This window comes from Protopterus annectens, chromosome 1.part1, assembly GCF_019279795.1.
Source record: "Protopterus annectens isolate FY-2018-M chromosome 1.part1, PAN1.0, whole genome shotgun sequence".
NCBI lineage: Eukaryota > Metazoa > Chordata > Ceratodontiformes > Protopteridae > Protopterus > Protopterus annectens.
In genome coordinates this window covers 789,509,869-789,523,532 of record NC_056726.1, presented here as the reverse complement: position 1 = coordinate 789,523,532, position 13,664 = coordinate 789,509,869, and the positions used below count along the sequence as shown (strand labels likewise).

Here is a 13,664-nt window from a genome sequence, read left to right as displayed (position 1 = left end):
CTGACAGGTTAGGGCAAGAAAAACTGATGTAATGGCATCGGCTGCCTTACTTTATACTACTGACGACCTGACGTCAGTCCTGAAGTGACAGCAACTGACACAGAAATACTAAGCCCCTGGTAGAGATAACCCAAATGTGATGACTGCAGCAGTGAATACACTTGAACATCTACATTTATGCTAAGTGTACACAACTGTACTTTCTTAAATGCTTCTTTAATAACAGTCTGGTCGCACTCACCTGTCACATCACATCTGTGTGTGCATTGTTGCACAGACATCCTGTTCTTCCTTTGCACCCGCACTCAATTTGAAATACAAGATGTTCCATTCTTGTATTGCTGTCTGCATCTCTGTATTTCCTACAGCCTGTCCACCTCTTGTTTTATCAGTATAACATACAGGTAAGCTTATAAGCACTGGAAATATGAACTACAAAGAATTAATGAAAATGAATATGATTTAATAGCATGGAATTGTTCAGTACCAATAGTCAAAAAGTAGAATAAAAAACATGTATTGTAGTCAAAGATTATTTATTGAAATGGTCTCTTAAATACTGAGAGACATAATATTGTCTTGTATTTTAAGGGGGTGGGTGCTGCAGTCCTCTGTATGTCCTCCTTTGGATGAGATGCCTAGAAACTATGAACCTGTTGTCAGTTTGTGATTTATTCCCTATTGCAGTATTACTAGCTTATCATTTTTAATGTAACATAGGCAATTTATTCCACAAGGGCAATAGGCACTTTATTTGTAGATGAAACTATGAAATATAAAGTTGTTTGGTAGCAGCAACCTCTTCATTAGTTACAGATATCTTTAATGTGGAATTATTTAGATGTCTTTTACTTCTGCTGATATTGTGCATATTTACTGATATTGATGGATTGTAATGACAGAAATTTGAGTAGACTTTTATGATGGAAATGTTCTGAATTGGGCAGTTTTGTCATTATTGGTTCATACATTTTGTTTCATTGCTTGCTGGAAAAATGTTCAAAACAGTAAATTTAAAAACGCTCTAACACGTGTGCTGTATTATACAAGGAATAGAATTTAACACAGTCAGGAAGGTGAATCAAAGAACACATGCATGGTTACATGGTCCTAAGTGTGTGTGGAAGCGGGCTATGATATGAAAACAGCCCAAAGGTAAACTTTATCTGCCCCTGGCCAGATGCATTTTCTTTGAATGTCGGTTTTAATTGCATTTAATGAATGTGAGTTTCAAGTGCAGAGAAGTTTTAATGCTAAGTCTGTTTTCATTGCGAGACTGTATTGCTTTGTTTAGCAAATGGTTTAGAGTGTCTGTGCGATAAAATTTAAAACAAGAGTTTTAAATTAAATCCAAATAATCATTGTAGAAGTAAAGCAGAAAACAATATGCACATTACAGTGTTTGTGGTAAATATGGAGAAATGTCCAAGTAATGGGACACTGGAATGGCTGTGTATGGGGGGGCCCATTTGACCATCATTTTGCGAAGGGGGATGGGCAGCAAACTCAAAGACAGCCCTGGGTGGCACAAACTCTAGCTACACCACTGATCCCTGACCAGCCCCAGCAATACCGGAGTAAGTCATAGAGGTTAGGAGGATAGCTGGTAGACCTGGCGCAGATGTGGGGTACTTAAGGCCAGGCTGATAAATATTAGGTCCAAGGGGAACCAAAAAATAATATTTTCATGACATCAGCATTCATTTAATACTTTACAAAATGCTTTTGTTTTAACTATTTTGTGCTACAATGTTAACTTATTTCTACTGATTATCATTCAGATAACTAAATTAGAATTTTATCCTAATGTGGTAAAGTATATGTGTAATACTGATAAATATTAACAAGTACTAAGTTTTTTTTTTTTTTTTTACACAGGTAACATTTTCTTCTCAAAACTTTCTGATTCTATGAGCCAGTACCAAGAATTGGCCAAAATCTCCATGCTTAAAATTTCAACAATCATCTTTTCAGGCATTTGTCATTGTTCCCCCTTGTACTTTGCCATCATCTTTTTCCCTGCTCAGTTTTCCATTTGACTTACATAGATATAGAAATAAATATATAAGTAAAACAGGTGTAAAATGGTTTGCTTAGTTAGTAACTTATATTTAAAATAAAAACAAATGGTTCGGGCACGCCAAGACTGACTCACTGACACAATAATTTATTGATAAATAAACAAAAGCGCTTTCGCCCTTCTACAATGTAGGGCTTTATCAAGTTTATTCACTTGATAAAGCCCTGCATTGTAGCAGAGCGTAAGCGCGCTTGTGTTATTTATCAATAAATTATTGTGTCAGTGAGCCAGTCTTGGCATGCCCGAACTGCTTGTTTTTGTTTTATTTGGTTGTGTTTCCTGCTGTCATTCTTTTGTATTCTGAGTTAGTAACTTACATTTATTAATCATGTAACTACTTTGGTCCAAGGACCCATTTTATGTGCAACCCTGTGCTAGAAGGCATACAGCAAACATAAAAGCAGCCTAATAAAATCTTTATTAGGCTGCTTTTATTAGGCTAATAAAGATTTTATTAGGCTGCTTTTATGTTTGTTGTATGCCTAATAAAATCTTTAAATGCTGTAAGATAGTAAATGTAAGCACTAGAATACAGTAACAAACCCTGAAATTGTCAATACTATATAAAAGTATAAATGTAATAATAAGAATTTCCAGCATACACATAAGGGATGGTTCGGAAGAGGGGATAACTGTAATTGCACGCACTGGAACTGATGGTAGTAGGTAGTAAAAAGGGATAAGTTAAAAGAAAATTAAGAAGAATAATGCTATTTTGGTATAGTGGTTTGCAGTTAAGCGATGTTAGCTGAGGTTCATCAATCCTATGTACATTGGATATTAGAGTAAAATATGTAGCATTTAGAACAGAATGGCATGTGTGCATTTGCACAGTATTGAATATATTAAAGCCCATTTGGTCAAGACTAATAAGCCACAAAGGCCTACAATGAAAGATGTATAACTTATCTTTGAGCTAGTTGTGTTAATTTGGGAGGATACAGAAGGTACAGGATCTGCATTCTGCTTGAATGATGTTAGGTGGGGAGGGCCTTTACTCTTCACATAAAACTACTTTCTTCAGACGATTATTCCATCTTTTAGTCACAGAATGTGCTTTGATGCATTCACATGTGTCTGAGTAGAATATTACCAGGGTAAGACATTTGCAAATAAAATGTGTCTTGCAAAGCATGGGTAGTGACAACTCAAAAATCTGCGGAATGTTGTGCTTGATTTAATGAAGAGCAATAGATATGTTATTCATAAATGTTTAATTTACTGCTGTGGCATATTTCTTCTCTTTAACTCTCTTTTAATCTTTTTTTGGGGGGGTATTATGTTTTTCTAGAATGCCTTGGGTTACCACAGTGATCGTGGTTTTCTGTCTTCCTTGGTAAACTGGATTGTGGCAGGAAATGTGACACCTTCTTTCATTGAAGGAAGCTCCAATTCATCTGAGGTAGATGTTTTTTTCTAAGAAATTGTTAAAATGTAAAAAAAAAAAATCTAAGCATGTTAGACCTTCTGTGATTTTTTTGTCTCATCCTGAAAAAGACTTAATACATCTGTCTTGGTTTTATATTAACAATGGGACACCATGGGACTGTAAGTGCTGTTTGATTATTTGTTGGTTTATTTATATGTAAGCTAATCAGCTTGCTATCATGACAGTGATGATAGAGCATATTTGTCTGATAATGTGGTCATGAATGCACACAGTTGCCACTGCATCTAAAGTTTTACTTCAAAATGCTGTCCAGGAAACATTTGGGTTCAGACGTCTGTACTGTTTTGTGTACAACTCTTCAGAATCTTATGCACCCAACCTGTTTGGTCCACACATGGTGCTCTTGAGGTCTGTAAGGCAGGCAAATGCCCTCTGGATCCCTAGCTCTTTCTAGCCATTCTTAGAATCTCAATCTATTCTTTTTGTGTTTCAGTGGAATGTTCTGATGTTCACTTCCTAAAAGACCCGTGGCCATCAGACAATGAGTCAAGCCCACCATGTTTGCTATCTTTTGCTTGGGACTGGATCACAGTGATGACAGCTCTTATTGCACTCTGCCTTTCACTGACCTCAAGTAGAGAAGCTTGAGACCTTTACTAACATGCAGTATATAGCAGCAGTGTAGGGTCTGCAGTAGAGAACTAGATAAGGGTATGTTTAGAGATTCTCGGCAGGTGCATGAAAGAATGCATCATATATTTAGTTATTTTAATTGATCGGGTTACAGTAAGTAGGCCTAACCTGTTTACTAAGAATTAAAGGTAGGAGCAAGGCTGACTAGGGGAAATTTTGCCAGGATGCCAGGAAGTTACTCTTCTCTTTCCATTTAAGATTTTGTCATTTTTAGCAGGAATCGAAATGGTAGAGAGCATGGTGAAAAGAGGAGAAGAAGCTGATCCTATGGTTAATGCTGGAATGATACAGGAGGAGGTAGTACTTACAGATGTAAACAAGGATGGTTTATAAACAGATGTTTTATGAGTATGATCACAGGGCTAGAGCCAGAACTGAGTCTAAAAAGGTACTTGAGAGGCAGACAGTGGAATGATTGGAAGAGGAGATAGAAGGTGACACAGCTGTGGTGACTGAGATGTTGCAAGATTTGGAAAAAAACATCATGGTCTCAAGAACAGGGATGAAAATGGAAGCAGAGAAGTGCATTGATGAGCATGCCAGTTTTGCAGAATGTTTGTGAGAAAACAAAATCCACTTGTTTACTCAAAGACTGTAGATATGGTATACAGATGTGGCAAGGGAGAAATTTAAGGAGAATGAAGTCAGTGATGAAAAATTTGCTTCGATGTCAGTACAAAAGAGGAAACACACCAGAAAGTGTGATGTTTCTCCACACCGTACTGCTACTGCTAGGACTTGAGGTAAAAGATTTAAGGATAATAGACTTTAAAATTAGATTATCATTGATGTTCATTGGAAAGACTTGATGTTTTGGAATATGCTGTTAATACAAGTCTTTTTTATTATTCTTTTACTATTTTAACACTTTTATTGCATTATCACAGAAGGCAAACATGCATTTATAAAAAAGAAAACAAACCATGTTAACATATTCCTGGTGGCAAACATTATGCATCACATATCTTCTTATGAATGTTTATCATCGATTCAACATTAGATAAATTGATCCATTCTTGCCTTCCATTAAACCTCACTCCTCCTCCAAAACATTATTCTGCATGCAATGTTCCCACAATTTCCATTTTTTCTATGTAATTTGCTCATACCCTTTTCTAAAGATCTCACGTCCAGTGTTTATCTCTGTTACAATGTTCAGTACAGTTGGTTTAGACTTTGATTTCCTAGTAACTGCTTTTTTGGCAGCCACCAGAATTACACTGTACAACATCTATGTCTAGGCATTTCAGAGCCTGTACACTAGCCAAAAAAAAAAAAGAATAATTTCCTTAGTTACACCCAATTGCTCACCTAATATTCTGACATAGTACTCTGTATGGAATTTTTATACTCCCAAAACATATGCCCCCCAGTTACCTCTTTCTTCTCTATCACACCTGCAATATTTGCTATCTACCAAAGGAAAAAAATCTTTGGCGTCTGCTTGGGGTATAAAAATTCCTAGGCAAGCACTTCCTAGCAAAAATCTTCTATACTTTGTTGCATATTTGGGGAGCCATACATATTTTTTCCCATTGTTTAGTTGTGAATGACGTATCCAGTCTCTCTCTTCCCAATGTTTTCTAATCTCTTCTGACTGATTCCTTTAGTTATCATGGAGTATTTTATATGCCCTACTGTTAACATAAATGTTAATAAGAAAGAAACAGATTAGTCATGGAGAGATTACACATTTCAGAATCTGTTTTTAACTGGAAGATAGAATGTATGTATTTCAAAGCTGACCTTGCATGACGAAAATTAAGTAAAAAATGGAATTGCTGCCTTTTTAGAGACAGACGGACATGGGAGAAACAGTGTATTCTGTGAATAACAGAAATGGAAGGTGAAACTATATGGTATATTTCAAAACTTAAGTTTTTATTTTGTTCTACATTTGTCAAATTTCTTATATAATATGATCCTTAGAAACTTTATTGATTACTTTTGTCAGCCCGAAGATGGACATTTTTATGGAAATGTTGGACATTTACTAAAAAAAAGAAGGCAGTATGCAGAACTTGCAAGATGGCTGCACACTGATCAACAACTTATTTTCAGTTCTTTCTGTGAAAACAAAAACTGAGGAAAAAATGACCAATGAAACTGTAAGCTTGGGTAAAATTAATTTATTGGCTAGAAAGTACACCACCCGAATGCCAACAAAGAAGAAATTTAGAGAACTGAAAGAAAATCGACCAGAAACATTGAAGAGAAAATGCTGGCTGAGAAGAATCCTGCAGCTATTCAGCAAAAAGCAGTTCATGCTTCACCTTTGGTTTAAGATATGGCTTACAGTAATTTAGAGGGGAAAACATAAATCAAATATATTCAGAGGTTATTAAAATAAATGAAACATTGAAGGAATATATCAACTCAAATAGCAAAAGGCTGGTAAGAATACAAGAAACCTTAACTGTCTAATTCAGGTGAACTGATAAAACTGCAAAAAATGACGTTTGAAGTTAAGAATAGGCTGTCTTGAATATGATGCTTCTCACAAGGGACTGCTTCAAAAAATAGAAGAGTTAGATGACAGAGTGCACAGAAGAAAAGCTGAGATTTTCTGCTGTACCAGAAAACTGCAAGAGACAGACCGTGTTAATCTTATTAAAGTGCAGTAGGCAACTGGACTGATGTCCCACAACAAGATTTAACTGAAAGGGTACATTGAGCTTATGCTTCAAACCTGGCCACAAGAAAGCAGTCAAGACCTTTATCAGTAAATATACAGTCATACCAGCATAAAGAGTTGATCCTGACAAAACTGTGGAAGAAGGGAAAAGTATTGAAAATTAGAGACAGCAGAGTGTGTGTGGAGAATGATTATTTACTGTACACCAGGCAGAAGAGAAGCAACTTTATCTCTGTAATCAGGGAATGTCAAGAGGCAGATGTGAGATTCAAGCTGCTGTATCCAACTGACTTCAGAATATTTTTTTTTTCTGGTGGGATCAACAACATGTTTGGATGTGCAACAGACTAAGGAGGAAATAAAATGTTTATCCAACAAAAAAAAAATTGAGACAGCAAACAGAAGAGATGTCTGCTCCTCAGTCTTCTGATGATAAAATTCATAGAGAGACTTCACCGGTGAAATCTTTTGTAATGTTTGAAAAGAAAATGCTTGAGAGACGGAAAAAAACCCCACAAGAATTGACAAGAAGAACTGTGGGAATACCTTGGACTTCACCAGAGTCTAGTGATGATTAGTATCTCTGAAATTACTGAATAAATGTGAACTATAAACATTTTTTAGTTGTAAGAAATATAGGTTTTACTGTACAGTAAGAGAAGAAAGTTTGGACACAACCAAGTTTAAGCTAATATGCTGTGGTCTTGGGCATCTGGGTTGGGGTGAGGTGTAAAAGTGTGCATATTTTATTATATGTAGAATTAAGATATAACGTCTCTTGATTTTACAAGGGTGGATGTCTAGATGCAGTTCTTGGCTTAAACTATAAAACATGTTTTTATAATTAGGCTTGAAAAATCAGACAGTGGTGAAAAGCCATGAAAAATGCTAAGCTTTTTACATCTGCAAAGATGTTAGCTTGTTTTTTTTTTTTCATTGGCAAGTGTTCTCAGTGAGAGATAAGGAGTCTGCAGCTGAAGACAATTAGCTGGGAAATTCTGTACATTCTGGTCTGAATGAAATTTACAAAGATTCCTTAATGCATCCACAAAGTTGTTAACTGTTTGTGTTCTCAGTACTGACTATTTGTACTTGGAGATTAGCTGCCTGCATGTGCAGGCAATTGATTTTGAGAGTTCTGACCATTCTTTGATGAGGGAAATGCAGAATGTAAAAGAACAATGACAAGCAGTTCAGTGAAAAATAGAGTGAAATTATGGGAAGTGAATAAGAATAGTAACCTCCCCAGCACCCTTAATACTTTAATGCATGTAATAGAACAGCACATAAGTTAGTTTTATTTAATGGTAGCTAGTTTACTTTTTCTTGGGGCTTAATGTAAATATGTTGTGAAAGCATACAAACTGTTTCTAACATGTAGAGGGGAATGGAGATTAGTAAAGCACACACAGCAATCAGTGTAAGTAGAACAAAGGCTGTAGCATGCACTTTAGCATGGGTAACTTTAATTTTAGATTAGGTTATGCCTCTGAGTGTCGCTGATAATTTCAGGCAGATTGCTGCTCACATTCCTTATGAACGGCATATCTAATGGTACCATGGATATTTAGGAAGGTAATAGTGCTCTGATGTATTCTGTATATACCATAAAGTATGGTATGAACATAATGGTTGGCCATATATGCAGCCCTTTATGGTAGTAAAGTCTGTAGATGTAGAGTTGTATCTGAGTTCAGTTAAAAACATTGCTTGTTGACCAAAAAGGCAGAGGTGCTTACAGGATTTATCAAGGCCAACAATGGAGACCTTGGGGGACACCATGACCTGGAAAAGCTGTGGCATACCAGAAGCCTACCTGTGGATTTGCCTGTTGGGTACATGGAAAGCAACATGTAAATTTCCTTGTGAAATGCTAGTTTATAATTTTGGAAAAGTGCCCAAAATCGTATTATTTTGCACTTTTTTCATTGTGTTTACATTTTGGTGCTGTGACCTTAGTGTATGAAAACTTGTATGTCTCGAGAAAAAAGCTGTTCCCATTTGCTGCACTGGATTATGCACAGTATTTGCTGTTTAGTGGAAGATGGCTTATCAGATGCATATTCTTTATTATAAAGGAATCTGGCTGAAAGCTGGAAAATGAATACACAAATTAGCTGTTTTCATCACTACAAATGGATCAGTTGAAAAATGTGAAGAGTACCTGTTCTGTATCCCTGCATGTTGCTGGGGAAGAAGCAAAGGAGGTATTTAACTCTTACTTTTCTTGGAGAGGAGAAGGGTAAAATAGCAGCATTTAGATTAAAAAAATCTGTATTAGAAAAAATACCATTTATTAGATATTTTTATAGGCACACAGTGCTCTTCAGAGACTATAAATGTTTGTTACTCAGACAAAAAATATAGCCAAAAGCTGAGACTGTGGTGAATGACATGATTGTTTTGTATGCGGTTGAGTAATACATGGTATAAGAAACAATGACATAAGGGGTAGGTTTTAAGAGAACTTGACCAACCTTATCAAAAATCTTTTAATATTTGTAGAGCAAATGAAATTAGTAGGGCACAGTTTCAAGAATTAACTGATAAAAATTCACTATGTACAATAAAACATGAGTCATATAATAATGCTAAATGAGAAAAGATGATGGTTTGCAGTGGTAAAAAAGAAGTGAAAATAAAAATAACAGAATGGAGGCCTTACTTGATGAAACACTTTTAATCTGGTTTTGTAGTAGATGCCGATATAAGGATGACAGAAAACCTTGCCCGACATCAGTCATGTGGAGTCTGTGCTAGAAAACAAATTTTTCTAATGTGTCTTCAAAGAAGAGCAAATATTTTCAAATTAATTTGTATGTTTTTGAACAGAAACAGCACAGTGGTATAGCAGAAAGCATTGTTGTCTCACAGCAAGAGGTCCCTGTGTGGGCAAGTGGGTGGTATGAAGTAACAACTGCAGCGGTGCTAGCAATCTTGCCATGTGAATCTTGGCGGTAGATTATCACTGTAGAAGTGACACCCCATCCCCATGTGCAAAATGGGAAAAAGGGCTGCAGATAAGTAGATACCAATGAAAAGTACCACAAAACAACTCTGATTGGTGCTATAAAGAGGAAATGCTTGCAACTGTGAAGTCTGAAAATATAGTTGAGATTGTTGTGCAAGACAGTCTTTTGATAAGAAATGCTGAGAATTATTGGAAAAAATGAATATGGAGAATTTAAACTAGACACAGATGCTGAATGTAATATATTACAAAATTATTCTAAACAGCTGGTGCTACATGACTTTGAAAATACATCTGTATGTATATCACTAGCATGTTTTAGCCACCAAATGGCAGCATTGCATCAGAAGCTGTTGACATATAAGTGAAAGTCTAAAAAGTTTAATCTTTCTAGATAGTTGGACTTAAAATACATTATCCTATTATTCTGAGTCATGACCAGCTGTATTAGAGTTTTTAGTTGAATCTAGAACAGAAGCTCCTGATAAAAATTGTACAATTAGTAGCCCATAACACACCTGTAGAAACTGCCACCATTTTTAACACCAACTTCATCAAATCCATATCAAAGATGTTAAATCCTGTCCCCTCCTCCACTAGCTCAAATGACCACACTACATCACCCCCAACTCCAAATTCTACAAACTCTCTCTCTCTCAAACCTGTTTCAACCAACTATATTAAGTCTCTACTCTCAAAACTCAAACCTTGCTCCTCTTCTGCTGACAATTTGCCACCCTATTTTTTACAGATAGCTGGTGAGTCCATTGCTATCCCTGTATCTATCCTAATAAACCACTCCATCTGTAAATCTAAAGTCCCCTCCATCTGGAAAGAATTCTACACTTTACCCATACTATAAGGGAGGTAACTCCCCTGAAATGTCCAGCTTCAGACCTACTGCCATACTCTCACCTCTCTCAAAAATATTAGAAAAATGCATTCACAAGCAAGTCATGCAAAACTTACTTCAGGGAAAACTTGCTTACTCCCACCCAGCATGGCTTTCGCCCACAGCATAGCACTACAACTGCCCTATTATCCTTCATCCATACCATCTCTCTGGCAAGAGACAACAATAAATTTGTCTTTTCCTTGACCTCTCCAAAGCCTTTGATACTGTCTCCCACTCTCTCCTTCTAATCAAACCTCAGCTTCTCCACTGCTACTGTTGCATGGTTTTCCAACTGTCTCTCTGATCATAAGCTTATTCTTAACCCCCAAAAAACAAAACTACTTCTCTCACCCACCTCAAAACCAAATTTTCATACTATCCCTAGATAACACCTCCATCACTGTTGAAAATAACACAAAACTTTTAGGAGTCATAATTGATGATCAACTTAAATTTGACTTGCATTTAAACAACAGTGTAAAAAAACACATCAGAAACTTGAGCTCCTCTATCGACACAAAAGGTTCCTCACTAACAAAGCTAAAATTACTCTCACTCATGCCTACGTCATACCTAGCCTAATCTATAGTTGTCAAATTCTTGCAAATCTAAACTCTACATGACTTGCCAAATTAGAGACAACTTTCAACAAGGTAGCTAGATTTGCTGGACATCAACCCTCTAAATATCACCATTGTCTTTCCCTAAAACATCTAAACTGGCTTCAGTTTCCCCACCAGCTACTTCTCTCTCAACTCCTCATAGTGCACTCAGTCATTTACCAGAAATCTTATTGTCCCAGCCTATCTCCTCTCATCTTATGTTACAACCCCACCTGGCCACTACGCAGCTCTGACCAAGACCTGCTACAAATATGCAAACCCAAGACCAAAATTGGTCATAACCATACCTTTCAACTTCTTAAAGCAAAAAATCTGGACAAAACCAAGAATGAAAGTGGGACAAAGGCCATAAAATAGGGACAGTTTTTAAATATTGCTCTTAAAAACGTAGAAAGTTAATAGAATAACAGATTTTGCATTGGCATTAGTTTTCTGAAGAGTATGAAGTCTGAAACTCAAATGTCTGTCACTATTTTCTAACTTCAGTTTTTAATGATTTATTTGCCAGAAAGCCACAATTTTATGAAAAACGAACCAAAACATGAGGCAAAAATCTGAACATTCTGCAAAAATATGTACAGTTGAGAGGTATGGTTGTAACCTCTACAGCTACCATCCTTCTACATCATGGAACAGACTCCCACATGAAATCACGTCCCTTAAAAATATTAATCTATTCAAAGCTGCAGCAAGAGAATATTTGAAATCTCAATGGACCTGCCTCTGCACACAACCACCTTAACCCTAGACAGTCAAACTATGGCCCTTGGTACATGTCTCTAGGCTGGATATTTACTACCACTGTATAACACTATAACAGTCAAAAAGTAAGATTGTGATATTTGATTATTTGCCATCTTCTGTAGTGAATTACTGAACATTATATTTGCCTGATTGTTTCTGTGCCAACTATTCTCTGTAAATCCTATTTTATCTAGTCATTTGTCTTTCAATTATAAACTTAATGTATATAATACATTGTAATATTGTGGAGCTTTTTTCCCCAGGCCTCGGCTGAAAATGAGCTATTCAGCTCAGTTCAGTTAGACAATCTCGGTCAACAAATGTAAAATAAATAAATAAACATATAAAATAAAGCATGATTACTCTAGGAGGTTAAAAACATTGGGATAAGCAGTTCACAAGGAAACAATGGTAGAGCATTATTATGGCTGGCAAATATACAACAAAGTCTAGGAGATTTAGGATTATTGCTAGAAAATGTTTGCTTAAGTATTTTTTATACCACAAGCAGACTCCAAAGAATTTTTCCTCAGGTAGATAGCAAATGTTGGAGGTGTGATGGAGAAGAAAGAAATAATTAGGAACATATATTCTGATAGTGTAAAGAGTTGGTAGACTTTAAAATATAAAAAAAGTCAGCAATAATCCACAGAACGAAATATACAGAGTACTCTGTCAGAAATATTGGATGAACAAATGGGTGTAAATAAGGCAATGATTTTTTGAGCTGGGATACAGGATCTGAATTGCCTGGACATAGTAAGGCTTTTTTATGTTTAATTCAAGTTGGCTGCCAAAAAAAGCAATTACTAGAAAGTGGAAATCAGTGTCTAAACCAACTTAAGTAGTGAATATTGTAACAGAGATAAAAGAACTAGACGTAGGATCTGTAGAAACGTGTATGAGCAAATTACATTGAAAAAATGAAAATTGGAACAACACATGCAGAATAATGTTTTGGAGGAGGATTGAGGTTTTAAGGACAGCAAGAATTGATGAATTTATGTAATGTTGGATTGATGATAATTGTATGAAAGAATGTATGTGATGTATAATGTTTGTAACTGTGAACATGTTAACATGGTTTGTTTTCTTTTAAATAAATGTATGTTTGCTTTTAATAAAGGTGTTTAAAAATATTCTGAGTCATGTGGCATATGGAAAAAATAAGATTGGTAAGATGAATTTGGAATGTAAAAGAAAGACTGCATGCGTAGAGAATCATTCACATAATTTGTGACACAGTTCAGATACTGTTCAGAGCCATAACAATGATGTTGCAATGACTATACTGATTTATTTACAGAATTGGGAAGCTTGCCATGAGAATATCACATACAAGTAGAAAGTGTTATAGTGGTAATGATTTATTCTCCCAGAAAGTATTTGTCATTCTCAGATGTAAAAGTGCGGACGTAAGGTGAATGGAGACATTCATCAAGAAGCAATTAGAGCAAACAAAGTAGATGAACACAGTGGTCACTCTGGTGAATAAATGGTCTACAACATCTATATTGAATAATTGAAAGAGAGCAAACTCCGTGGCATCAAGAATACAGTATGTTATGCTTTTTCTTGGTACTAGATGCAGATGACAGATTAGCATGTGTAAAAATGGTCAGGATAGGAAGAT

General features: G+C 35.9%; 1 protein-coding gene across 2 annotated transcripts in view; it reads left to right on the top strand.

The window, feature by feature from the left end:
- EPG5 (ectopic P-granules autophagy protein 5 homolog) overlaps nucleotides 1–13,664 on the top strand; it is a 2,535,958-nt gene that overhangs the window by 1,172,984 nt on the left and 1,349,310 nt on the right. For both annotated transcript variants that reach the window (XM_044078183.1, XR_006365599.1), the window contains exon 20: nucleotides 3,372–3,482. In XM_044078183.1, the coding sequence (XP_043934118.1) occupies nucleotides 3,372–3,482 (111 nt within the window). The remainder of the gene's footprint in view (nucleotides 1–3,371; nucleotides 3,483–13,664) is intronic.